General features: G+C 43.7%; 6 protein-coding genes across 7 annotated transcripts; 3 read left to right on the top strand and 3 right to left on the bottom strand.

Annotated features, from left to right (window-relative positions):
* The first annotated feature begins 120 nt into the window (after nt 1-120).
* On the top strand, nt 121-1,991 carry LOC122619187 (L-dopachrome tautomerase yellow-f). The gene is made up of 4 exons (XM_043795945.1): nt 121-398; nt 700-1,044; nt 1,113-1,768; nt 1,841-1,991. The coding sequence occupies exons 1-4, from the start codon at nt 236-238 to the stop codon at nt 1,979-1,981; spliced, it is 1,305 nt and encodes a 434-aa protein (XP_043651880.1). The 5' UTR covers nt 121-235; the 3' UTR covers nt 1,982-1,991.
* Nucleotides 1,979-7,550, bottom strand: LOC122619185 (mucin-5AC). Its single transcript, XM_043795943.1, has 8 exons — nt 7,147-7,550; nt 6,868-7,088; nt 6,220-6,788; nt 6,093-6,144; nt 3,511-4,929; nt 3,259-3,400; nt 3,037-3,195; nt 1,979-2,968 (listed from the first exon to the last, which is right to left on the bottom strand). The coding sequence occupies exons 1-8, from the start codon at nt 7,351-7,353 to the stop codon at nt 2,753-2,755; spliced, it is 2,985 nt and encodes a 994-aa protein (XP_043651878.1). The 5' UTR covers nt 7,354-7,550; the 3' UTR covers nt 1,979-2,752.
* On the top strand, nt 5,016-6,086 carry LOC122619188. Its single transcript, XM_043795946.1, has one exon. It carries the CDS (start codon nt 5,066-5,068, stop codon nt 6,074-6,076), a length of 1,011 nt encoding a protein of 336 aa, XP_043651881.1. The 5' UTR covers nt 5,016-5,065; the 3' UTR covers nt 6,077-6,086.
* A 1,554-nt stretch (nt 7,551-9,104) lies between the features above and the next one.
* Nucleotides 9,105-12,608, bottom strand: LOC122619746 (polyadenylate-binding protein-interacting protein 2). Its single transcript, XM_043796852.1, has 4 exons — nt 12,300-12,608; nt 9,827-9,978; nt 9,656-9,756; nt 9,105-9,592 (listed from the first exon to the last, which is right to left on the bottom strand). Exons 2-4 carry the CDS (start codon nt 9,968-9,970, stop codon nt 9,463-9,465), a joined length of 375 nt encoding a protein of 124 aa, XP_043652787.1. The 5' UTR covers nt 9,971-9,978; nt 12,300-12,608; the 3' UTR covers nt 9,105-9,462.
* A 508-nt stretch (nt 12,609-13,116) lies between these two features.
* Nucleotides 13,117-15,695, bottom strand: LOC122620710 (sialin). 2 transcript variants are annotated; one of them, XM_043798305.1, is made up of 6 exons: nt 15,175-15,695; nt 14,579-14,815; nt 14,197-14,505; nt 13,836-14,118; nt 13,485-13,726; nt 13,117-13,432 (listed from the first exon to the last, which is right to left on the bottom strand). In XM_043798305.1, exons 1-6 carry the CDS (start codon nt 15,469-15,471, stop codon nt 13,268-13,270), a joined length of 1,533 nt encoding a protein of 510 aa, XP_043654240.1. In that variant the 5' UTR covers nt 15,472-15,695; the 3' UTR covers nt 13,117-13,267. The 2 variants fall into 2 exon arrangements, with proteins under 2 accessions (XP_043654240.1, XP_043654241.1); XM_043798306.1 differs by lacking the exon at nt 13,117-13,432 and having other exon boundaries at nt 13,579-13,726; nt 13,831-14,118.
* A 6,055-nt stretch (nt 15,696-21,750) lies between these two features.
* LOC122622355 (prion-like-(Q/N-rich) domain-bearing protein 25) lies at nt 21,751-26,115 on the top strand. The gene is made up of 10 exons (XM_043800745.1): nt 21,751-21,857; nt 23,047-23,354; nt 23,417-23,534; nt 23,658-24,263; nt 24,385-24,504; nt 24,564-24,683; nt 24,749-25,153; nt 25,219-25,350; nt 25,415-25,561; nt 25,629-26,115. The coding sequence occupies exons 1-10, from the start codon at nt 21,794-21,796 to the stop codon at nt 25,727-25,729; spliced, it is 2,121 nt and encodes a 706-aa protein (XP_043656680.1). The 5' UTR covers nt 21,751-21,793; the 3' UTR covers nt 25,730-26,115.
* Nucleotides 26,116-26,155: the final 40 nt, after the last annotated feature.

Below are 26,155 nucleotides of genomic sequence, written 5' to 3'. Positions count from 1 at the left end.
TTTTCTGAACATCTTGAAAGTAATAAAGTTTAGTAAAGAGATATATTTAAACAAAGAAAGAGCTTGGGACCCAGTGAGATCTGCAGTGCTCTTATCACCTTATATTCTGTGCTTTCGAGTCGCAGAGCACGAATAACTCAGTTGAACTCAAGCTGGGAATCAGTCGCAAGTGGGTTTTCAGCCAGGAAAGGCGAACGACCGGACCTAAATTCAGTGTTTAAACAAAGCCATATTAATGTTATCGCTGCACGTTCTGCTCCTCTGCGCAATCGCAGGGTTCCAATTGCTAATCTCCGCAGATGGAGATCCCATGATAGAGGTCTTTAAGTGGAAGCAGCTGGACTTTTACAACCGCAAGGATGGCTACAAGGATTTGTGGAGCAGGCTCTGCATCCCAGGTAATTCCAAAAAAGCCAATAAAAATACTTTTACCCATACAATGGCGATGTGAAGCATCAGCAAATGTTGGTGAGTCACTAGGTTTTTTCCACATAATATTAAAAATTTTCGATAATATGAATATTATTTTAGTCACCCTTTAGAAATCATTTGTTTGATAAACTGTAACTAAAAACTAATTAAATAACTTAACTGTGAATAGTTGCTAAATGGTTAGTATAAAAGGACCAAAAGGAATTGGGCTAGTTGCTTGAATATCAAATACAAAAACATTAATACTTATTTATCTTACTTACCAAGATCCGCACGTCTATAACTCCCGCAAGTGTTTGGGCTCCTCCAATTCCGGAGCCAGCAGCACTGGATCCTTCATACAATACAACAACGTGCCCCAGGGAGTGACCCACTTCCGAGGACGCCTCTTTGTCACTGTGCCCCGGCGACAGGAGGGCATCCCGTCCACCTTGAACTACATCGATCTGGCCAAGGATGGGTGGAATCAGAGTCCCAACCTCCGTGCCTATCCCAACTTGGCGTTGAATCAGTATAATGCGAGCGAACAGAACCTGGTGTCCGTCTACAGGACCTCAGTGGATACCTGTGGACGGCTCTGGTTCGTCGACACCGGAATGCTGGAGTTTCCCAGTGAGTATTCTAAATTGCCTTTATGTAATGTTATCAACTTTCAACTAAAATGTAACCCCACATATCAGATAATCGCCAACAGATCCGGCGTCCAAGTATTTGGGTGATCGATTTGGCTAACGATCGCATACTAAAACGATTTGAGATCCCACAGAGGATAGTGGAGATCGGACGTGGACTGGCCAGCATCACCGTCGATGTGGGCCCACAAAGGTGCGGCGATGCTTATGCCTACATTCCGGATTTGGTCAATCGCAGACTGCATGTTTACCACCTGCGAAGCGATAGAATTTGGTCCTTTGAGCACAGCTACTTCAACTTTGACCCCCTTTCCGATGATCTCAACATTGGCGGGCAGACCTTCCGCTGGGACGACGGGATTTTCTCGGCGACCTTAGGAGAATATAAGCCAGATGGCAGCAGGGATGTCTACTTCCATCCCATGGCCAGCACGAATGAGTTTGTTGTGTCAAACAGGGTCCTTAAGCAGGAGTGCAATGCAGCACGCTCTGATCATGGAAACGACTTCCAGCTTCTGGGAACTCGTGGTCCGTCCACCCAGTCCACGATGCACAAGTACGATCCGCGGACCGGAGTGATTTTCTTTGCCGAGGTCCAGAAGAGTGGAGTGGGCTGCTGGAAAACCAGCAAGCCTTTTTCAACGGAAAACCATGGCTCTGTTTATTCCAATTCATCGGAGATGATTTATCCCAGCGACTTGACGGTAAGTAAATCTACTCATATTTTCACAAGCATACCAAAATCCGGTTAACTGCGTTCTTAACTGACGAGGTAGATCGACGAGGAGGGATACATTTGGGTGATGTCCAACTCCATGCCCATCTTTGTGTATTCGAAGCTGGATGTGGAGAAGTACAATTTCCGAATCTGGAGGCAAGCGACATCGCTGGCCAAGAGGGGAACAGTTTGTGAGTGATTTGTGTGGAATTGCTTTAATGAATGTTTCGCAAGGCCGTTACATACATAAGTAATATGTTTATCGAAATAACACACTGAAACTTATTAATAAAAAAATCAAAAAGCATTTACAAATGTACCGTTTAAAATTGCCTAAATTTGAGTACTCATTTTTATCACATCTTATATGTTACGACAGATGCGTATGTCTTTTCGCACGAAACAAATGAAAACATGAAAGAAAACAACATCAATGAACAAAATCAGAGGCACTCCAATATTGCATAAGGATACTAAGTTGCACAGGTGTGTGTGATACGCGTGTATATGTTAACCTAAAATACTTGAATTTCATGTTGTAAATTTCCCATAACTTTTCCGCATCTAAACAAATTCGAGGTGTAAATTTGGTAGCCCTTCAAAGTGTCAGCTATACATATGGTGTATATAGATCTATATATATATATCTATTCAATTTGTATATATATGTATGAGTTTATATAAAGTTTTGCAAAAAATATATAGGTTGTTTTTGTATATGTTCCTCAACGCTACACCTAAGTCCTTTAAGTAGTTTCGATCATAGTTAATATATGTAGTGTGTAGTACGTAATATAGCGAAATGATTCTACCAGTTCTAGTTGACTATATAGTAGCTGCGTTCAATGACCTTTTCGCGTAAATGGAATGATTACTGGCCCGGAGCTATTCGAAATTGATTCGCGTATAGCAGCTTATTACAGTTACGAGTTATTTGTGGTTATATGGAATCAATCGTTATTGCTAGTGACTACTGCACTAAGTAATCCTTGTAGCCGCGCAGCGACTTCAGCTGCTTTTTCAGCTTGGTTATCAAATCCGACGGTTGCACCAAAATGGATATATCGCGGCCCACAGAGTTCAAGCGGTCGCGTATCTCGAATTCCTTAAAGAACAGATTCAGTGAACGACCATTGATCTCGGTGAGCATCCAAAAGGTAAGTGAATTGCCGTCGCACGATTGCGTCTAAGACGAATTCATTTGTTAGTGCTTATTAAGCAGATGTCTGTCTAGATTTGCTCTTGATCACTTACCTTGGGTGGAAGACCGTGACGTGCGGCCAAACTGTTTGGCACCACATCCACGATTGTCGAAGTGTTTCCATCGCGAATCAGACCCAGACACTGACCCTCTCGGTCACGTCGGATGGCATAGGCCCGACCGAATGGAATTCGTCGTAGCAAGACCTCTACCTGTGTGAAACGAGGACCAGAGATATTATAAAATCAGGCTTCTATGGATCTTAATGAACTTACAAATAGCGTATTGGTGTTCCTTATTATCTTGTTGGCCTCCGCTGCACTGCTGATGCTCACGCCTGCTATGGACAGTAGCTGATCCCCGATGTGTAGGGCATTGTAGAGCACGGGGTGTTCCTTTTGCTTCCAGCCGGCAATCCTGTAAACTCAAATAGTTAGTAAGCCATAACACATGCTTATGCAATTTCCTAGTATAATAAGGCTACATACAATCACTTTGGAGCTGATACGAAGTTCTCCCAAACTTACCAAACGCCACCGAAGGCTTCTACCCAAGCAATAGAACCGACACAGTCCTTGCGCCTCAGATTCAGTCGCACTCCACCTGGGTGCATAATCTCCCGACGCAGCTGCATCACTTGTTGCTCCCGCAGCGTCAATCGCTTGTTGGGCGACTGCTGCGCGGGATTGGTGCTAGACGGCGGTGTTCCCTGTGGCGGTGGCTGCATCCGAAAGGCTCCGTTTCGGGATGGCGTAAACTCGTTGTTGTTAGCGTTACGCTGCGTTCCGGGCTGAGGGACCCGCTGAAGTGGCGCCTGGGCATCAGATGTGGACGAGCTGCGCCGCCGTTGCTCCTGGCTGTCGCCGGTTACAATTGAGGTGTTATTCCTTTGCGACGCCGTAACTTGGGTACTGTTGGAGCTGGAAGGCGATGACTGTTCGATGTTGTTATTCGCGGCGCTGGTTGATTTGTGGGATGCCTTAGTTTTTAGTGGCGTGTTCAACAGTTTTAAGTAGTGGAAATCCCTTCTACTGGGTCGCGAACTTATCACCAGTTCGGTTAGTCCTCGGGTCAACTGCGGCGCGGCCCTTCCGGCTGCACTAGGGGTCACTGGTTGCGCTGTTGCCGGCGAAGCCAACCGTCGACGTGGCAATGCTGGACTGCCATTAGTCGTCGGCTGGGTGGTATTCGTGCTTGCCACTCTTGTGGGACTGCTTCTGCTGGTGATGGGAATGCTGGAGGATAGGAAGACCTTCTCGTAGTGCACATTACCACTGATTATGGAGTCACTGCCCTGTTCTGTGTTCACGCTAATATTGGTAATGCCCGACGTGTTGGCACTGAGTATTATCTTTTTACTTAATCTGGGCGTCTGCGGCTTGGCAGGATTAACAGAGGAAGAGGCTGCGGAAGAGCTGCTAGCACTTCCTCCGGCCGCTGGATAGCAGGTGCCGTAGACAGCCACCGTGGTGGTGGCCTCTCCGTCACCCAGCACCTTTACTTTGGTGGTGCCCGACACCTGTGGACTGGAGCCATTGGTGGAGCTTTGCTTGACGGGCGTTGTATACGGATTACTGCTACTGGACTGTTTGCCGAGGACTTGAATGGTACTGGTACTGCTACTGGCATTGGACGGAATGATTTGTACGTTGCTTTTATACTCGTGATGGGTCTGGGATGGCTGCTGCTTGGCATTAGTCTGGGGCTTGGTCTTAACCTCAGGGAATCGAAACACCTCGGCGGTGGTAGTGTTCTTGGGTGGCAATTCGGGTGGCTGCTCCTGGCCATTGTGGCCGGTGTTCGACACTTGGATAATTGTAATGTTGTCCTGAGAGTCCGCACTGTTTGAAGGAGCGGCGCCCGAAGATTGGGATTGGAGGGGCTTGCGTGGCGGTCGCTTTGATTTGTCAGCCGCTCCAGCGGACATGGATCGTGATGTTTGTGGTCTAAAAGAAAATAGGCATACATTTAGGTTATTAATGTAATACACTTGAATTAAAGAAGGAATTGTGGATAAAATTACGGCTTAGCAGGCTGATTTCTAAATCGGAAGCCGGTTTGATATAAACAAATCTTGGAGACATGGCCAAAACGTTTTCTTTAACCGAGGAGAAGTTAGACGACCTTTTCGTGGAGGAGGTCGTCAGTGTGGTGAAACTGGTGGGCCTGCTGCCTGATAAAGACCACATTGCGCCAATATGCACCCGATGGCTTAACATCTTCCAGCAGTCGACGCCGAAGGAACGCTTTTCCAGAAACTATATGCTACTGCTCCTTCATAAACAACTCAATGATCAAAAAACTTTGGGCTATCCATTTACGTGGCCGGGCAGTTTTCAGATGGATTTGCGCACTCTTCACCAAATGAGCTTAGAAATGGTTGATAAATTGAATCCTCCAAGCGGCGAGAATGTTGCAGACTGCAAATCTGATGAAAGTTTGAATGAGGAGGAACTGTCTTCCTTTAGTTCATGCGAGAATATAGAGGAGGCCAACCGTAGGTTGGTCGAGGAAAACGCTGCACTGTCAAAGGAGTCGAAGGAGCTGCAGTGTCTGATCGAGAAGTTGCAGTTGAAGCGCGCTGAAGGAGAACATGCCATTAAAAGGCAAAATGAGCAGATTTACATGCTGGACAAGGAGAAACAATATCTGAAGCGAATTTTTGCCTGCTCCTCAATCAACGCCCTAAAACAACTCTGCAATGGAAATGATCCGGCAATGTTTTTTGACACCTTGTACAGTGTTCTCTGCGAAGACGTATCCGATCATCAGCAGGTGAAGCACTTTAACGAGCACTTCAAAACCTTGCTGCATGCTCACATGGATCACTACCGACGTCAGCAGCGTGCTGTTCTGCTAGAGGAGGCAAGCCAAAGTTTCGACAATCTGAAAGCTAAAGTGAGCAAGAGATACAAAAGTGTGTTGGGTATGAAATTGGATGCCGAGAGCCAGGGGCTCACCCTCAGTGCCATGAGATATCTGACCGTCCTGCGGAAACTGTTCCTCGCCACCTTTGAGGGCAAACCGACCACCAAGAAGGCAGTGGTCAAGTTCCTACAGCAAAACTACGAGCTTATGACCGAGATGTTGTAGGGTAGGATTTACTCACCTGGGAATCAGCCGTTCGCATTGCAGAATATGCTCCAAGTTCAGGATTTGATCTACAGTTTTAAAGTTATATTTTGTAGTGTTATAGTAAAATTGATATACAGAATATTGATCAGTTGACTTCATACCGGCAGAAACGCGCTGTGCAGTGGCCGCCACGACGTCAACGCGAACTCCATTCTCGGTAAGCACACATGCCTTCCGCAGCAGGGGCGAAAGGTATTCGTCGTCCGAGAGATTCAAATCGGCATCACTAGTGGACGGTGGCTCCGCTGAGACTCCCTCAGCTACCGCGATATCTTCCTGACCAGGGGTTGACTCTACCGACTCACTGATCTGCTCGCTGTATGTGCTTATGGGATCCGAGAGCATGTTGAGGAGGTGCTGCGTCAAAGTGTTCGACATGGCAGCCGGAGCAGGAGCAGGAGGTGCGGGTGTGGTGGGCGCTGGACTTGAGGATGGCTCGGGAGGTGGCGCTGGCTGAGCCTGATGACTGGGTGCCAGCACACGCTCGACGCCCGGAACCAGAGCCGCCGGAACAGGAGGAGGTGGTGGCAGTGGCGATGTGGGATCCCGCGTGGGCAGCAACGGTGCGCGCACTTCAGGTAGCTTCGTGTAGAGGTTTTCGCGCGGCGACAGAATCTTCATTTCGCGCAGCTTGGAGCGCAGCGTTTCCACCCACTCTTGCATAATCTCCCTGCGAAAATAAAAGCGAAAGTAAGCTGTAAGTGGTGCAATCTTAATTGGCGTTGCGTGCGGGGAGCTTTTAGTTTTACCAAGAGACGGCGTGAAAGCGCAACACCTCGTGGCTGAGCGTGACCACAAACTCGAACTCATGGGAATTGGGGATGAGAGCATGGGAGATGTGGAGGGTTTCCCTCAAAGAAACGGCCCACTCTGGCAGGTGTCCAGCTGCCTGACGAGGTTCCGCATAGCCCTCCAGCAAAGCCTCCGTGTCGTCGTGAACGCAGAAAACCACCCAGGAGCACTCGGATTTCTGAAAGATATGTGATATAGTAACCATACACTGGGCGGAATGTTTCGGTACCACCCACCTTGGGACCCACGGTCAGACGTTTCCCATCCGCTGTCAGCCGTTTGAGCCATGTGTTCTTGTGAATTTCCCGGAACTGGGCACCTGCTCCTCCCCCAACAGCACCTGGTACGCCCCCTCCTCCGCCTGGGCCAGCTGCGGGCAGTGGAGCAGGTGCACTAGCATTCCCGCTGGATGTCGCAGGTGCTGCCGTCGCCGCCGCTGCCATGACCGCTTGCCAAAACTACGGTGTGGATTCCTGGCTGGGATGGGCTTCTTTTGCATGCCTTGGGCTCGTTGCTCTCCGCTAATTAATCCCACATTTCAGTCGCTGCGTTTTTGGGGCTCAAAATGTGCTGCATTTTCTGGGAAAATCAACTGGGAAATCACGACGCCATTTTTGGTATCGGTATTTGGATATGGGTATCGTTATTGTTCCACTAAAAGTTATCGAAAGTGCAGTGCATTAGGGGTGTTCTTTAAAATTGAAAACATTTTATTAGAAGTCTACATTAATACATATTAAAATCTGCATTTCCGACCCTATTAAGATCTGATGATCAGACTAAGCTTGCAAATTGTAAGGACGTAAACCTAGCGAAAGATTATTAAAGTATGTTGTTAATGCTTTAAGATTTTATTATATTCTTGCACTCCTACCATGAGTAACGGGTATCAGATAGTCGGGAAACTCTTTTTCCCTCAAATATATTAATAAAAATAAAAAACTGTAAAACGTTTTGACCAAGATCAAAAAAGCCACTCAACTTACCGACTCATTTTCATGCGTACTATGAGTAACGGGTATCAGATAGTCGGGAAACTCTTTTCCCTCAAAAATATTAATTAAAATAAGAAACTTTAAAATGTTTGGACTAAGATCAAAAAATCCACTCAACTTACCGACTCATTTTCATATGCAGGGTAACAGCTAATATTTTAATAAAATTAAAACACACCAGTTTTTATGCCATAATAATACTTCTTTTTATTGAGATTTTTAAAATCATTTTTGATATTTTTTTGCTTGGTTTTTTGTATCTTTATATCACACGTAACGTAAGTAATGTAGTAGATCTTTTAATGCTGTCTTAAGTCACTAAATCTAAGCTGATTGAAAAAATAGAAATTCATCTTTGTCTACATGCCGAAACGAATTTTAACGATATCAACAAATCGATGAGGGCTTTGTGCATTTGCATCAAACAAATTTTTCACTTAAAATTACTACTACTTCTTATTGCAGCGTTGTTGTTGTCTGTTATCTCATCCTTTAACACTAGATATACATATTTATGCAAGCTTTTCGTATAAAGAGGCGTTAAACATTAGTATCTCAATTCGTTTTAGTTCACTAGATTACATTGGTAAATTACAAATATTGCGAGAGTCAGAAGGGAAGTTAACAAGCGCTTCTTGTAACTTGGGCGTAGAACGTACAACGAGTTAACAATGGTGAAAAATTATATTAAAAAAATATAGTAAACACGTATATTTCACAAAATGATCAACTTAAAACGAGTGTAGACAGTGGGCGGGACGTTAGATTAATTACAATTTAAACTACTATTTAAGTCTTTGAATAGAATTTCAATTTAACGACATGACGGCTACAAATTCTGTTCGTTTCTTGGTTTGTTTCTAACACAATCGAGTCTTGTTTGTTGCTTACAGTTGCTTTAGCTGGAAATTGGCATAGTTTAGTTTGGGTTTTAGATTTAGTTTTAGTTGCTTGTAAAAAGTCATTTGTTTTCATTTTGTACGTTAATACCAAAGTTTTCACTAGCTTCAGCAAGCGCCTGCGTCTGCGTTTCTCGATAACATTTTGGGTTCGGAATTTCTGGGGCTCCGAATTTGACGGCAAACAATTCGGTTTTACCTCTAATTACAATGTACTCTGATGTACGTAGCATAGTTGTTAATTGTTATTTGTCTGTTCTTAGTTTTAGCTTTAGTTTTAGTTGTGTTTTTGTTGCTTTGTTGGTTTTACTTTTAAACATATTTTTTGTATTTTTGCAGTGGTTCATTTTTTTTTATAACGTTTTTTAAAAATATGATTCGTTTGCATTTCGGTCGCCTGCATTTGGAGTTTGTTGGTATCTTCAGTTTTTTTTCCAGCATTTTGGTATCTAGAAATTAGATATTCATGAGCCACTACTCCGAATGCTTCATCAGCTCAACTTGGTCAGAATATCAATCTCAATCTCATTAGCGGAATCTGTTACTCGAGTCTTAGTAAAGGATCTTCAGTTTATCTAAGGTTTCGCGTATGAGGTCCACGTGTTATGGGTTCGGGGTGGTTTGTGATTCTGTGGCGGGCAGGAGATGTGTGCTGTCTTTATGAGGCTGGAAAATCTATAACATGACAACGCGGAACAAACTCATCAGCCATCGGATTCAGAACAGACTTTTCCACATCACACTGGCTCTTGGGCAGTGCGGAAAGCGCCGTGTTCTGTTCGTCCGTCCTGATATAAACGATTATAGATTAAATCTGATTCAGCTATGGTAACCGGACAGTCTCTACTCACTTGGCCTTCTCCCACTCGTTGATCTGCTCCTCCAGCTCGTCCTCTATCATGGCTTCAAAACACTCCTGCATGATCTCCTCCTCCTCCAGCCGTTGCAGTTCCTATCAATAGATATCAATTGATTAGTTAATTCATTAATTCGAAACTCATAAATAGAGGACAACATCTTACGTTCTTGTCGAACTCCTCCTCGTTCTCCATCCACATGTATTCGGAGAAATCTGGCTCATCGTCGATGTCTGACAGCGACTCGTCATCGTCCACTACGTAAATTATTTGATCCGTCCAGTCCACAGATGGCACTTTTAACAACATGATATTTGCTGCAAGGAGATTAGATTCAGATTACTAATATTTATCAGAACTACTTAATCGCCAAATTTGAATTATAAGCAATATGTTATTTAAGCAATCATATTTATTTAACCAATCTGAATCTCAGATGCCACGGAAATATCTACATCATTCGATTGATTTATAAATAGATTATATTAATTACAACATAATCTCAGGAGTTTCAGAGTTTTTCTGAGGTGTTCAAACATATTTCTCGGAGCCTACTCCTATGAATAATGGAAATAGTAATTATTTTCCTATTCCACCAAGTTTAAGTGGTTTTATTTTTTGCTTAGATTGACTTAGGGAGGCCCATCTGTAATTAAACACATCGTATTTGACCGGCAAGAAGCCGGAGCAGTTGTGTTTTCGTTCTAAGAAACCGGTTTTCCGTCATTACCATGAGATAAACAAAACAAAATTCGCACCTATACAGGTGAAGTGGTAACACTAATACCTATTTGTTTATATAAATAAGCGAACATTTTCTCTTTTCTTTTTGCGCAACGTTTTTTGTTTAGTGATGTCTATCTTTTGCGTTGTGGTCGCGGCACACAAAAAATTTGAAAACAAAATGACTCAGCTTTTAGTGCAAGAGCGCAAAGAGCCCCAAATAAGTGGACATACTTGTATGCTATATATAATGTACTCTATAATTTAGTACTACATCCGATTAGAAGTGTATAGGTTTACTACTCGTATCACTTCTAGCCCCGTTAAACATTCTATGGCGTATAGAAATGCCGCTATCTGCTAAAACAAACAAGCAAACGTGTGAAACAACACGAAAGTCAAAAGTGGGATTTATGCAAAACGCAATAAGCCAGAGGCGGCGATTGTCATCGGTGAAAACTAGGAGTTCGTGGAAGCAGCTATCAAGTTGGACGTGCCTGTATTGCTATACTTTTTTAATATTTTCATAATACATTTAAGATATTTTTTATTTTAATCACGTAATTCATTCTTCTTTACTCTGCCGAAAATATTTATACATAATTGCAAGCCTGTTTAAATGCAAAACTTATATTTTTTATTTATTATCATTGGGGGCCTAATTAGTTACCCTCGACTGTGCGAGCATTGGTTTACTGTTTTCTATATCTATGTGTAGATGTTTGTTCCACACAAGATTTGATTACACTTCATTCCAGCTTTTTATTGGCTTTGGCAGGTCTATCGCACTATCAATAGAGGGATTTTTTTGCGTCTTCAAACTTGTTTACTTAATTATTTATAGAAATCAGCTGCTTTTATCAGCAAAACAAAGCGCTTGTAAAAAATAAAAAGATGGCAACTCTGGAGCTTTGTTGGTGTACGTGCCGCCACACACACAAGTAAAGCCCATCGAGTTGCAAGTAGAAGTTAAGTTAGGCGTCCATATTTTAAATGGAATTGCGAAAATTAAAATGTATTTGCACGGCGGACTTGTCGAAATTCGTGCATACATTTAGTATGTAAAGTAAATATGCAGAAAACACAAAGGAGGCAACAGCCCCACACACACAAATGGGCTCTCAAGTGCACTGGTGTTGGTGTGCTCGATTGAATGAACCTCCCTCAACCCAAAAAAAAAATAGCAACAACAAACACAGCAGCGGCAATGATAATACATACAGCACACTGTTTCATTCAAGGTAACAAGTGTTTAAAGTTTAAACATTAATATTCTTTGAGTTCGTGTACTTGGAGTCTAGCTGGCCCACGCACACGTACACAGGAACAAACAAAGTAATCTTCCAGCTATACATGTTCCAGTTTAAAGTACCTTCAAGGCAATAAATCACTTTACTTCTTGGCCATCATAAAAATTAAATTTCTACTCTTGTGTTTGATAGATGATGTATATACATATATTATATATACGTATGTTTGGCATATTAAATGATTTTTAATTTTAATTATGGAATATTTTCGAAAGCAATTGACTCTTGTTCCATTTTATTGTAATAATGTGCATGATTATTATTAATCAATTGATTAAGTTATCAACTTTCTTCTCATTCTTGTGACTTTGATGTGCCATAAATAGCATTGATTTTTATTATCATATTAAATACAATTTTTTCAAGTGTAAGTGAGGGAACACCAAGTAAATGTCCAATCAGACACTTGGCCTTTATTGATTTGTCCAGAAGCGGTTTTAAGTGAGCGATTAAGTGTTTTGGCGGAAGTGCCAAAAGGTAAATGAAAAACCAGGAAGCCAAGTTCTCTGTCTTCCGCCTTTCCCCGCGCACAAATATATGCACATATGTATGTTGGGATGATTTAATTTAGCATCTTTTGATCCCAAGCCCAGCGGTCTACTCACTCTCAATCCTGTCGAGAAGTTCGTCCGCAGTTGCACTGGATAGTTTGGATCCACTTCCTCCGGGAGACTTGTTGTTTTTATCGATGATGGTCAGTTGATTGTGTTGTTAGAAAGGCTTTCGGTTTTATGTTGCACTGAGAATTTTGCGTCGTTAGGAAATCTAGGGGAAAACACTGGCAATTTAGTGTTGCATCCAATCCAGATAGAGTCCACACGGAGAATTTTGATACATATATTGCGAAACGTATTCGAGTATGTGCTGTGTGCGGAATCACGTCCGTGAACGTCAAGCAAACGAATTGAAAAAAATTGAAATGATTAATAAAGCAAGGTGGAGAAACATCGATGGCACTATCGATGCATCGGTACTCCGCTGTGACTATCGATATTTTTAGCGTAGGTATAGCATTGCTCTAATAGGTATAGCATTCGTTTTCTAGAAATATGACTACTCACTCTTTCCTAATATGTACGATTTCCCACTTTGGAAGCAGATACAATAGCTGTTTCCGAACTTGATCGTTTTTAGCCTCGACTCAAACCAAATCTATGCGGCAAATCAGACAGCAATTGATAGACTTGTAAGGAATAAGTCCATTTAGTCCTTTGACTACCAATAGCTGTTTGCTTTAGCGCATATTTTTGCAACTATGGATATTAATGTAATTTTGTGCTTGAATTGTAGAAATTGGAATGTTAAAAACATATGACAGCTTGCTTTATACAACGGTAAAACTATCGATAAGAGTGAGAGCTCACAATGTGTACGATATTATGGCGCGGTGATTTAAAATTTTATGTTTGAAGATGTGATATCTTGAAGATATTTTAAGGATCATTTATTATTTGAATGACTTCGACATTGTATATTTATTTTAACACAACAAATTCTACATTCCTAGTAAACAGATAAGTTGCTCCAAAAGTACAAAGGTGTAAAAACAAATAAAACATATATACACATAATGCTAACTGTTCGAATCCTGAGCACGTGGTGACCCATTTTTCTCTTTTCGGCTACGAGGATCCCAAGGTTGTAGGTTCGTACTGCTGCAAAATGCAAATACCAACATGGCCAGTGTATTACAGGCAATTAGCGTCACCAGCACCACATTCCATTCATCCTTGCTGCCCTGCGAGGTAAATAATTCAGTTTATTCATAAACTACTGATATTGGATCTTACAGTGTGAACCAGAGCGGCGACAAGGTGGGGAGCTAGGAATCCGGAAAGGTGAGCCAGTCCATTGGCCAGACCCGAAAGCAATCCCGCGAAGGAGGGCGCAAAGTAGAGCAGCGTGGGCCAGTAGCCACTGAAACCCATATCTGTAGTGGCCATCATGAAGGCGAACATCACAAGTACCAGTATTTTGTTATCACAATCAGCCAGGATGATGACCCCAATCAAAGAAGTGGTCAGGATGCTGCCTGGTAATATGAAATGAGGTAAGAAAGAGTGATTGGTGATTTATATGAAGATTTATCATTTTAAGCCATAATAGATGCCAGTGGCACTCCGATTATCATTAAACCTTACAGATCCCGTACAGCATTCTCCGCATGCAGTTCTGGTCAGGACCCACGCGCCGTTCCACGTAGCTGCCACCCAGGATGCACATCACCTTCGAACAGATCCCGCCCAGATACGGAGCAGCCGAGAGGAAACCCACCTCGCGCAGCTCAAACTCCATGGCTTCGCGCATAAATCGCGGCATCAGTTGTACAATCACCAGAAATGAGTATGTGTGGAACATGTGGGTCAGGATGAAGGCGTAGGCGGGCGGAGCGGTTAGCAGGCTCTTCCAGGGTATCCTTAGCACCTAAAACAAAGGTTTTAAAAAAGTATGTGCATGCTTGAAATGATGATTATAAAGTAAACAGTACAAAGAGCTACTCACTGGCTGCTGCTGAAGGCCCAATTGGCTCTTTCCCTGCCTAAGGTATTCCACCTCCTCATCCGATATCCTTGGATGCTGCTCCACAGTGTCATAAACAAGAAAACAGCAGGCAATGCCTAAGGAAAGGCCAACCCCACCGACTACATAGAAGGACAGCTCCCAGCCGAAGTTACTCAGGTAACTGGCCACCGGGTAAACCAACATGGAGCCCATCAGAAGTCCACTGTAGGCGAAGGATAGGAGCGCTGTTCTCTCAGTAGGATGAGCCCAGGTCACAAACAGTTTGTACATTGCAGGATTGCCACAGCCCTGTCCATAAGTAGGAAATATAACTTAAAGGTTATTATATACATTTTAGTATCTGATAATTCCTTTTCCTTACCGCCAGCAAGCCACAAATGACCAGGTCAACAACTGCGGCCTCGAAATTAAAATGCGCCATCGCTGGGAGTAGGATGTAGGCCAGCGCCTCGAAGATCAGGGACACGAGGAACAGCACCTTGCTGCTGCACCGATCTGCCAGGTAGCCGGATAACGAGATGGAAACCACGTAGCCATAGTAGTAAACACCTGGGAACGTCAGCTCCTGGTTTCGGGTCCATGGTAGGTCGCCCGACAGCTAGATGGAAATTAAAGTGAAATATTAAAAGGGGATTTAATAGGTTCAGTTAATATCAAATGAATATCAAGACTATCAACTCCAAATTCAAATAGTTGGAATAGGTGTTCTTTTGATTTGTTTTTCTCTAGCAAACATATTTACTCTTTTACTCATTTCCGTCCCTGTTAATTGAGCTCTAAATTAGCTATTAATCACTTTCATTATTATTAATATATCATTATTGTTTACCTAAAACTCACAGATTAGTGTCTTGCTTTCAGTTTTACACTCAATTTTACTCACTAGTGCAAATGCATTTACTAGTTAATATGTTTGTGCAAGACTTGGCTTTCCCTTTCAATGAAAAATCGACTTGCCTGAGTCTCTTGGATCTGGGGATTGAAAATGATCCGAGGGGAGCCACACCGCCCCGTGGAGGTGATATTGCCCGCCGTTAGGCGACCCAACTCCGCTGGAACGACCAGTGCATCCTCCGGCCGAGGCATGACCATCTTCAGGATGATCATGCCGAGCATGTTCCTCATGGCGGCGTGCAGGCAAGTGGCCAGGAAGGCGCATATGGCGTAGGTCAGGCGGACGGATCCCAGCAGCCCGTGGGCGGAGGAGGCACTGGACTGCGAGAGGCGTGGCAACGTCCACGACTTGCTGCTCATGGCGGAGCGATTTGGAGGCACAGCTTCCAGCACATGCACAGATACATATACACGAAACAACTAATTGGGAATGTGGCGCAAACCAAGCGTAACCTGAGCTATGGAGCGACTGATTGGCATTCCGGCGGCAATGCAACTGCAAACGCCTGGCGATCGGTAAGACGGTAAGAGATGTTACAGCGCCAAATAATTTGCCATTTGTCACGACTTGGCGACTAGCTTATCGTCGCCCTCTCACCGAAATATGGTGAATTTATCTGGCAACTGTAAACGAGCCATCAACACATGTGAAGCCAAATGGGCAGTGCCGATAAGAATTCGCCTCAAAAGCCCAGCTCAGAAAGCTTTGCACCTGTCTCATGGCAAACCTGAATAAATTCAAAGATCTCCTTACATCCCAAGCTGAACTAAAAAGTGTGCAGCACGTCCCTTCACCAAAGATACGATATCCTATTTTTTATGAAATATATTAAAATTAATTTATTATGAGCATAATACAAGTCGAAAACAGTCTACAGTCAGTCCACTTCAATTAATGCTGCCATATAAATGTAAATAAGTTTAATGAAGCTTTAATATGAAGCTATTAATATCTATTAAACATAATATCGTTATAACCGATCTTAAGGTAAAAATGGATACAACCAACCCAACCCAATCCAAGTTGTTATATAATATAATCTATTTGTATCTCGTTTAATTTTAACTCATCTAAGCTCATCCACTAACTAATTGCTTAACTTGGTCAAAACACACTCAACTAAGAAAATCGGACGAAGCGTGCAAAAAAGCGGAGAGAAAGCAATCCGAGAAAGAAATTGTTAATAAAGTGTAATTGTATTGTGTGCGGCACGTCGGAAAACGCTTTTCGCGTTCCGATTTGTGCAGTCAGCGGACCTGCACTTTGCCGGGACAAGGGGTCAAAGTGCACGCTGCGACCAGTCCTCTTCTGACAGCCAATTGGCTTTTGTATGGCCCGTGTCAGCCACGTCCTCCCCCGCAAACTTGGACTCGCGGCACACGTGGGGCACACAAACAGGTGCACTGACGAAAATTAGTGAGGCAGTGCTGCAATCAATGTTGCATTAAACAATTATGACGCAGTTTGGCTATCAATGTGGCACTAAATAACTAAGCTGAGCTCCTAATGTATTTTAAATTGATCTGTTACGTTAAACAAGAAGTAGATAAAGTAAGCAAAAATAATCCCAATGCAAGGAAAACCGTACTTTTTAGATATATGTATATATGTATCTATTATTAAAATTCCAGTTTCCTTACAACCATATAGACCTATGCATTAAGTAACAGCTAATTTGGATAACATTTTGTACAATGATTTTTTGAGTGTTTCGTATGAATATATTCCTTCCGTGATGCCCATTTCATCAGAAAAAATTCATTGATTCATTTATTAATGCTCGGCATTATTAGTTACTCCTGTCTGTAAGGCCCCAAGTGCATTCGCATGCACTTTGCTTATCTTCTCGAACGCATCGCTTGGCTTCATTGCGCCGCGTTCTATTTTTCGCTTCGCCTGCACTATGTTTCGATTAAAATTTTGAATTTTTTATGAGCCGCACATGTTGGTTGTCGTAGTCCTTGTTCCTGCTCCTGCTCCTGCTCCTGCTCCTCTGAGTGCTCCCGCTCCTGCTACTGCTACTGCTCCTACTTCTGTTTTCGTATCCGTATCCGTTTTTGTTTCTGTGATGTTCCGCTGTTAGCTCATTTGGCATGCATATGGGAATTTGGGGGAGGGGGTGCACGGGACATTTTACATATTTACAGTCTTTTTGATTGATTTTTTATTTATACGCCGCATATGTCGCCCCATTCGAGTGGCTAAACGTGCCCATTCTCCGCTCCCTGGGATTCCTTATTCAGCAGTAGTGGTAGTAGGAGCAGTCCAATTCGTATTTGCTGGGAGCGCATATGTCGCCGTCGAATCTCGAGGGCAATGCATTGTTTGCATTTGCATAGCCAACATGTTACCATATTCGAATTTGGCATTACCTTGTCCTGGTCGCGTGTCCTGCCCAGCCAAGCACCTTGCTTTGGGTCTAAAAATAGTTCTTTTGGCCGCCAGGGAGTCCAGTTTTTGCCGAGCCAACTGCGAGCGGGAAAATCCAACCAATTTCCACACTCCGCACTCGCCCACATTCCACACTGGTCGTAAAAACAAATGTTGTGTACGCTGAGGACTTACACGCTTTTCCTACGACTGAAAATGACCAAATTTGGCAGCAGTTAAAAGCTAAAGCTTTGTATATTAACCGTGGTAAATGTACTAAACAAAATCGGAGAAGGTAAGTTAAATATTTAGAGCAAAATGAAGAGAAAATACCACTGAACAATGTTAATTATTATTTTATTGAGAAAATAAATACATATGATAAAATGATTTATATTATCAGTGCTTAAAGTCATATGGCGTCATCTCACATTTAAATATATTTATGATAAGCAAGTAAGGCAGATGTTAAATGGGAGGCAATAAAGAGAATAGCATGTGAATCCCTTCTAATTGCTGTTTTGAGACCAAAGCTTAACTATATATTTATTTGTTTATGATTATTTACATTTAATAACTCATATGACATCAAGAACAACTTTGTTGAAATGCATATTTTCCAACTCCCTCTTTAATTGTAATATAACAACTTAAATTAACAAGAGCGTGACGAAACCATTGCTAATCGCATATAATCTCATAATATTGTGCTATATGTATATCTAGCAGGAAGTCACACTCATGCACCCACTCGACTTTTGCTGACCAGCAGCATTATCCTGTCGGTAGGATTGGCTTCTAGTGGGTGTGGGTTACCACCAGCCCCATATTTTGTATACGCTCACGCTCTTTTTCTCTTTTTAGTATTTGGTTAGTGTTTTCATTTTGTGGTTAAGCATTTCCGACGAGTCCTTTGTATTCCCACCTGTCCAGGGCCAAAAGGAAATCCGAGAGAGGTGGAGAGCAAACAAGTGTTGTCCGAATTTCGTAGAGGGTTCAATTCCAATGCGGCCACTTGACCCAAATTGGATGCCTCCTCGCTTTCTGGCAGGGATTTATGGCGGCTTATGTAAAATTCTGTTGCCCGCTTTCCTGGGAGGAAATCATTTTGTAGTAAAAACTTGGCTAAGTGCTTGAGAGTAATTTTCTATAATTTGTTTTCGCTGTTCCATTTCGCTATCTTCGGTGAGTAGTGAGTGGGTTTTTCGCCGCGAGAACTTTATGAGCCCTCTAATAGTGCATAGTTTTCATGTCGCGACCGCGACAGTTGAAGGGCGGAAAATTGTTGCTCTGCCAGCGGGTCGTAATACAGATACCAGTTACCAGTTACCAGTGAGCTGTTACCAGTTGGTGTTACCTTTATAATTGCGGCCCGAAGACGTGACTGAGCCACGAGTCGCGTTTGAAGTAGCTCTCGCGCTCTAAGACACTCGAAGAACTGGAGTATATGTCGTAAGTATCACTCAAGCATTAACAAGTTTATCACTTATGAACTTAGAAAATCAGTAACGAAACAAAAACTTCTTTATTTAATTACATTATAAATCTTAAGGTTACGTAGATTATTTCTTAATATAATATACATTTTAAACATATTTCAAATGTAATATATAAAATCTGATTTAGCTGGCAAAAGGTCAGTCTTGCGACGTTTCTCCCAGTGTACTCGCCGCCTTCGTCCTGCTTTCACGTTCTCACTTTCTCTCCTGCTCTCACTCTCACTTTTGCGCTGCGCTCTCCATTCGCTGGACATCGCGGAGAGTCGTAAACATACGAAGCCAGAGGAAAAGCCATTAGTAGCGGCTTGAAGCTCGCTACGAAAGGATCAAGTTGCGTTCGTCCTTTTCGAGTCGCGCCACAGAGTCGCGAAGAGAGCTTAACACGGAGTGCGCGTAACGAAGTGCAGTGATATTTAAACTAGTGCCTAATTCACAAGCCAATCGCCCAGAGTAAAACATTTTTTGCAAGTAAATCCAGTCAACTAAAGTTAAAAAAACAAAGTAAAGCTGATGCAAACAGTGTGCCGTGGATATATCTCGATTAAACATCCTTCATTACATAATTGTGCACATTGTGGCGTAATTAATTTTAAACATTCTAAGGAGTATCGATTCTGGGTGCGAGATGTGAAAACTCATTTCCATGGACGGGTCATGGAGGTCATCACATTCGGCGCGCCAACGCTTAACGTATTTCGATCCATTATATGCATAACCACACCGAAATCACCAACACACTGACCAGCCAGCCAACCAATACACAGCCATTAATAGGGCGTCATTTATTACATATCGAATGTGGAACTCATTCCCAATTCGATTCCCATAACCAGAACCATCCCCGTATCCATTCCCAGCTAACTAACGAGCCCCGTGACATGTGTTCTTGAAATCCACTAATTTAGTTTATTATTAGTATTATTTGTGGACTCCCCACCGCTGCCGCCTGCATTAGTTGATTAAAGATGGACTCGAGATGTTGGCCCAAAACTGGCAGCATTTCTAATCAATGGTACTTTTCAATTATTCAGTGATCCTTTGATGACCTAAAAATACCACTTAGCAGTGATAAGCGCAAAAAAAGGAGAGTGTATCTGTGTGTGTATCGGTGTGTGTGTGTGTGTGCCATAAAGAAACGAAGGCCGCCGAGGATTGAGCCATCAGCAGCGAAAGGAGAGTTCCTTTAAGCCAAATGTGAGTAGCACAAAATCCCAGTCGGGATCCCACTTAAATGGGGCACTACAAGTCGATAATTCCAAAGTGCGTCCTTGCACTTGTACCGAATAACTTTGGGCCATATATACAAATCCATATCCGAGTGTATATAAAAACCTGTACATATTGTGGGTAGTTGGGGGTGGAAGGGATATAATTTCTCTTGCACCTGTCGCTGCTCTTTTCACTTCATCGCGTGCGTGGCAAAGCATTTTTATAGCCACAAAATGTCCTTTTACGTTATGTCTCTCAACAAAAAAAAGAAAAACCACACACAGAAAGGAAAAGCGACAAACAATAACAATAGCAGCCAGCGGAAAAATTGAAACGCGGTCAGGAGAAAGCAACAAACAAATAGAGACTTACGCACTATCACAGCCCCCAAAGCCCCATTCATTTTGGTGAAAATCTGAAGGAGTTTCTATTTCGAATGAATCAGAGCCAATATGTTGCAGTTTGCACTGATTGTGCCCATTAATTACCGAAAGGCCGCGTTAATTTAGCCCCAAAATTAAGCCCTTCACATCGATTGCTTTCTATTTCATTTGTGGACACTTTCAAGGTCGCCTCTTGCGACACTCGTCGCCGACGGCGTTCTGCTATTTTTAAACATAATTCATATTGAATTATAAATACCCTACAATTAGTAGTTTACAAAGCCGTCATCCGAAGGAAACCCGAAAATTCCGAAGCGCAGGCTCAGGAGATAGTAACCAAAATTGGGCACACAAATTGTTACCTTCCAAGAACTTCATATTGGTAGATGGGTATGAAATAGTCGAAACTCTTTAGTAAATATTCTGCCTTAATGCTGGCTTAAAATGGAATATATATTCTAGCAATAAAATAGTCTTTATCTATATAAAAACATACATCTATAGGTACTTCGTAATGTAGTTATGCAGGGAAAACTATGTTAGTAATAACTACTAACAACTGATAGAAAGTAATACAAAGCTGTATTATCTTGCTAATTTAACTAACAATTACAGTGGCTTGATAGTTATCAGTGCCATCAACTAGATTTTCGCCTGACAGCTTTGATTGCCAATTTAGTCTGACAAAAAGTAAACATAATAAGCTCTCTGAAGAGTGATTCATTGATTACCTATTTCATTTAGGAGTAGGCCAGAACAATGTAAGCCAACAATCGATAGGAAATTGCAGTCTCAGCGTTATCAGCTTAACACTTGGACAGAGACGAGATGGGATAACATTTTACTACAACCATTAGGCCGAAGAACAGGTGTGCAAAGCAGGTGTTGGACGCTGATAAGCGCCCTATTGATACCACCGATACCACTCCAAATGGCCAGAGAACCGCTGGCGGTGGGCCAAGGAACTGGGTAATCACTGTGGCTGCAGCCCTGGCAACCAATTCCGGTGACATTTCGCTCACTGAAACTGCAGATAGCGATAATTCAAATTAGGATTATCAGGGAAAACCACCGATTGCCACCGGTTAATCATCGAAGTATGAGTGTTTTTATGGCCGTCACAGAGATAAGATTAACCGGAATCGAGCACTCGATATAGCCCAGTCCCCACGCGAAATGGTCAGTTGCCTTTTGGCCATATTAGCCAGCAGTTCGGGAAAATGTCAAACCTCCAATGGTTTCTAACGCTCGGCGTCCTTTGTTGTGCGGTTCTCAGTCCTCAAGGTAACAAAACAGAAAGAAAATAAATAAATAGCGAGAGCGAAGTGAAAACAAAAGTCGGGGGAAATCATGTGGCCCAATGTGGCGGCGAGCGATTTCCGGTAATTGAATTAAAGCCACGATTAATCGGGTGTGAGGCCATCGAAAGGGCAGCTGACCAAATTGGTGGACAAATAAATGTGGGCGTACGACAGTCATAACATTAAAGAACCACAAGTAATTAATGCAAACGCAATCAAGGTCAAGTACTTTGCCCCATTGACCCCACCACTAACCCACCCAACGCCACCCCCTGGAAAGGACTCTCACGAATGTCCAGGTCCCAAGGTCCTTTGCGGTTTGAGAAATTGTTTTGCCGGCCACGGAAAATGGAAATTAAAGTGGCAAAGCGTCCAGCGAAATTCAGCTTTCTCCTTTTCTTTTCGTTTCTGTGCTATTGTTATTGTTATTGTTATTACCATTTTTCGCGTTCACATTGTTGTTGATACTGTTTTATATGGAAATTTTTTCGATGCCGCAACCTCATCCGGAAGTCGTTGGCGTATACGTAATAAATTGCGGCCCCGACACGTTGCGTGCCAAAAGAAGCTTTGCCCGTCGCGACGCTGGGAATTTTGCGTATAGAGGCATGGAGTTGCCTTTTACAGGGGTAATAATCAGCTGGACAGGTAGATAAGTGGGCGTGGCACCGCCTAGATTGACTAGGATGTTCAGCCAATTACCGATTTATCGGATCAAGAAAGCGACTAGTGGGGCTATTTTCAAATTTTTACTCTGAAACCCAATTTCCTATGGCAGAAATTGTATCAGATTTCAGTATCAATTTACTGAATGTTATAAATGAATTTACTTACAAGATTTTTGTAAATGGGACAATAAGAATAAAATAGGTATTCCTTTCTAGTTTTTAGTAGTAGCTTGGAAGTAATTAAGATATTATAGGGATTTTGGTGATTGGTTTCTTAGATTGGTTTCATTGACTGGAAAATATTTGTTGTGCCTAACCCACCGAAAGTTAATACAAATCTGCCTAATCAAGTCTGCCCGCTTTGAATAATTAAGCGGCCCGAAAGTGAGGCACCCGAAACTAGGTCGCCCCGACACATCCGAATGTGTGGTCACAGGCACCGTGGATACGTTAATTTTTAACCAAGCTGGCTGCTGTCCTAACCCATTTCTTAACCAATTGCAGGCGACGCCGGCGTGCTGGCCGTATTTTGGCCATGTGAAAGCGCCGCGGACTGCACAGCTGACGGTACTAGCTGCGATTTGGCCAGCGGCCAGTGCGAGTGCTCCACATTCGATACGGTGCTCGCGGAGAACTTCACCCAATGCCTGGCCACGTCCCTCATTGGTGAAAAGTGCGACGACAGCGTCCAGTGCAATCTTATGCCAACGGGGGCCAGTTGTAAAGCCGGGGTCTGCGATTGCGCCGATGGCCAGAACTATCTGCGTGGCAAGTGTCGCCCACTGAACGGACTCGGCGAGTCCTGCGAAACGGTGAGTCCAGTCCTCCAACCCATATCCTTTATAATGTCGCATGATTTCGCATGCTTTCACAGGACTTGGACTGCTATTTTGGCTACGATCGTGCGTCTGTGAGTTGTCAGCAAAACGTGTGCGGCTGTGCAAATGGCTATTATAACAGATATGGAAACATCTGCCGTCGCAAATCAATGGGTATGTGTTAGTAAAGCATTTTTTAATCCAAAGCCATTTTACGAATGAATTAATTTAGTATATATGTATACCTGCTTATAAATGGCTCTATAACTGACCAAATTATATATTTGTGATTTTCAGAAGAAAACGATGCCTGCGTCGTTAACGAGGACTGTGATGCACTGGGCGCCGGTGCCGAGTGCGTTGGCCTAGTATGCACCTATGTGGACGAGATCACCACGACTCCGGGTGACGGGGGCGAGGAGACGGAGACGACCAATCCGGGCTCGCCAGAGGATGACTCGACCACAGCGGAGGCGATCACCGAGACCGCCGAGCCTGAACAGGAGACGGCCTTCAGGAGCCGAAGGCAGCTAACCAAGGCCTTTGTACACGCCCCCCCGCCCACTCACAGCGATGCCGCCGCCCAGGTGTCCTTCGCCCAGCTCACCAATGGCGACACCGAGCCGCTCATCTCGCCGCGATCCCACGAGATTGCCGTCCAGACGAGCATCGAGAAGTACGAGCTGAAGGAGGTGGGACGCAGTGTGCGCAATGCGGCCACCACCACCACAGCCACCGCCTCCACGAGCACCAGTAGCAGGCGCAACTCCAGCCGCAACCAGAGCCACGCCCACGGCCAGCGCCGCCGCTTGCCCGCCCTCTTCCGCTTCGATGACGAGGACATCAAGACCTACTCCACGCTGGGCTCCAGCCGCGATGACGACGATGCCGATGAGAAGAAGTGTGAGTATCAAGCGCTGCCTCTAAACTGAAGCATAAAAACGCGAATTCTTGAGTGCTCCCAATTGAGTCTCTTTAAAGATATCTTTAAGATCTTTCCACTACATATGTGTTTCCCATTCAGATGGCAGCAGCTGCACGGATAATGGAAAGTCATGCTCGGGTCTGCCGCACTCAATCTGTTCCAAAAATATTTGCCTATGTCGCCAGGGCTACTATGCCCGCAATGGAAAATGTTTTGCCGGTAAGTAAAATGGAAAATGGCTGCTTAAGTCCTGTATTAATGAAATGAAAATTCTTCAGAACTGGGGGAAATCGCCGAGAGCACGGACGAGTGCGAGTACGAGTTCGATGAGGTGACCAAAACCTGCAATTGCCAAAAGAATTATTTCTACGAGCGGGATCTGCGCAACTGCAGAAAACGTAGGTGGATCCTTTGAAGGCTTTTGAATCCGTTTAATACTATATACCCTTCCCCACAAAAACAGCCATTCAATACCACTTGTCCTGCACCTCGAACAGCCAATGCAGTCCATTCGGAGCCTCCTATTGCCATCCCGAGATCCCGAGGAGGTGCACCTGCGAGGAGTACGCCCTCTACGATGCCATCAAGCAGCTGTGCGAGTACAAACAGGGCCTGGGAGCCGAGTGCGAGTCCAACGATGCCTGCCCAGTGGATAACTCCCTCTGCTCCAACCGCGTGTGCGTTTGTGCGGATAGCTACTTTGAGAAGGATGAGCAGTGCCTGCGGGGCATCGGTGCGGACTGCTCGGTGGAGGATGACTGCCTAGTTGAGAACACCGTCTGCCAGGAGAAGGGCGAGGAGGATCAGTCGCGCACCTGCCAGTGCCGGAAGGGATATGTACACTTCAAGGACCAGTGCCTAAAGGAAGGTTTGTACTCGAAAGCTGAAAGGCAACAGTTACTCTTATACTGTTCTCATTACCTATTATTACAGCCGAGGAGCTGGAGGACGAGTGCGTCGACGATGAGCAGTGCAAGCCACTCCTGGCAAGCTGCAATTCGGAGGGCAAGTGTGGATGCAATGATGAGCAGCACGAGAAGAACGGAGTCTGTGAGAAGAAGCGAGGTAATTGAATCCCCTCGATTTGTATAATTATTTGCACTACACGTGTGATTTTGCAATCCTGCAGAGCTGGGAGAGTCGTGCACCAAGGCCACAGAGTGCTATGTGGAAAAGGATCCCGAGAACGTGGAGTGCCGCAACTCAGTGTGCCAGTGCAAAATTGGCTACTCGGCCAATCAGAGTCAGTGCATTCGTGTGATGCCCAATAAGAAAAGTAAGTGTGGCTACTAAACCAGTTGATTTGGGTGGATACTTAAGTTAAATGTCTTGGCTGTCCACAGATTCTTCCGGTAGACCCAGTGCTCTCAAAATCATCACCTTCATGCTGATTGGCTCCGCTTTCCTGATCACCAGTGCGGCCATAAAGCAGGCCTACTACTAAAACTAGTCCCTTTTACACGCGTTGTGGGGAATGGCGAGGATAATCGAAGGAGGGGCTGGCCAAGGACCCAAGGGGGATAATTGGGGATCGGCAGGAGTGGCGGAGTGGCGGGAGGGGCCAGTATTAGCCAAGTTACTGGCATGGATGCATGTCCGTGCGCAACGTGAATATAAATCAATTAGTCCGTAAGCTGATATTAAGGAGTCGAAGCAATATTTGGAGAAGGGTCCTCGGAACGGCTCTCGCTTATCTAATACGGCTAAGTGTAATGACAAATTATCTATAAGTTTGAAGTTAAACCGCTTGTTGATAGGCTAAGCGAACAGTTTTTAACCAAATTGTAATATACATCATAATAAACTAAGGCCAACGAAGAGTTGTGTATCAAATCCAAAACCTAAAATGTATTATTAACCAGTTGCCCTC

The sequence above is a fragment of the Drosophila teissieri genome, chromosome 3R (assembly GCF_016746235.2).
Source record: "Drosophila teissieri strain GT53w chromosome 3R, Prin_Dtei_1.1, whole genome shotgun sequence".
NCBI classification, from domain to species: Eukaryota; Metazoa; Arthropoda; class Insecta; order Diptera; family Drosophilidae; genus Drosophila; species Drosophila teissieri.
The sequence above is the reverse complement of the archived record's forward strand: the minus strand, read 5'-3'. Positions and strand labels throughout refer to the sequence as shown.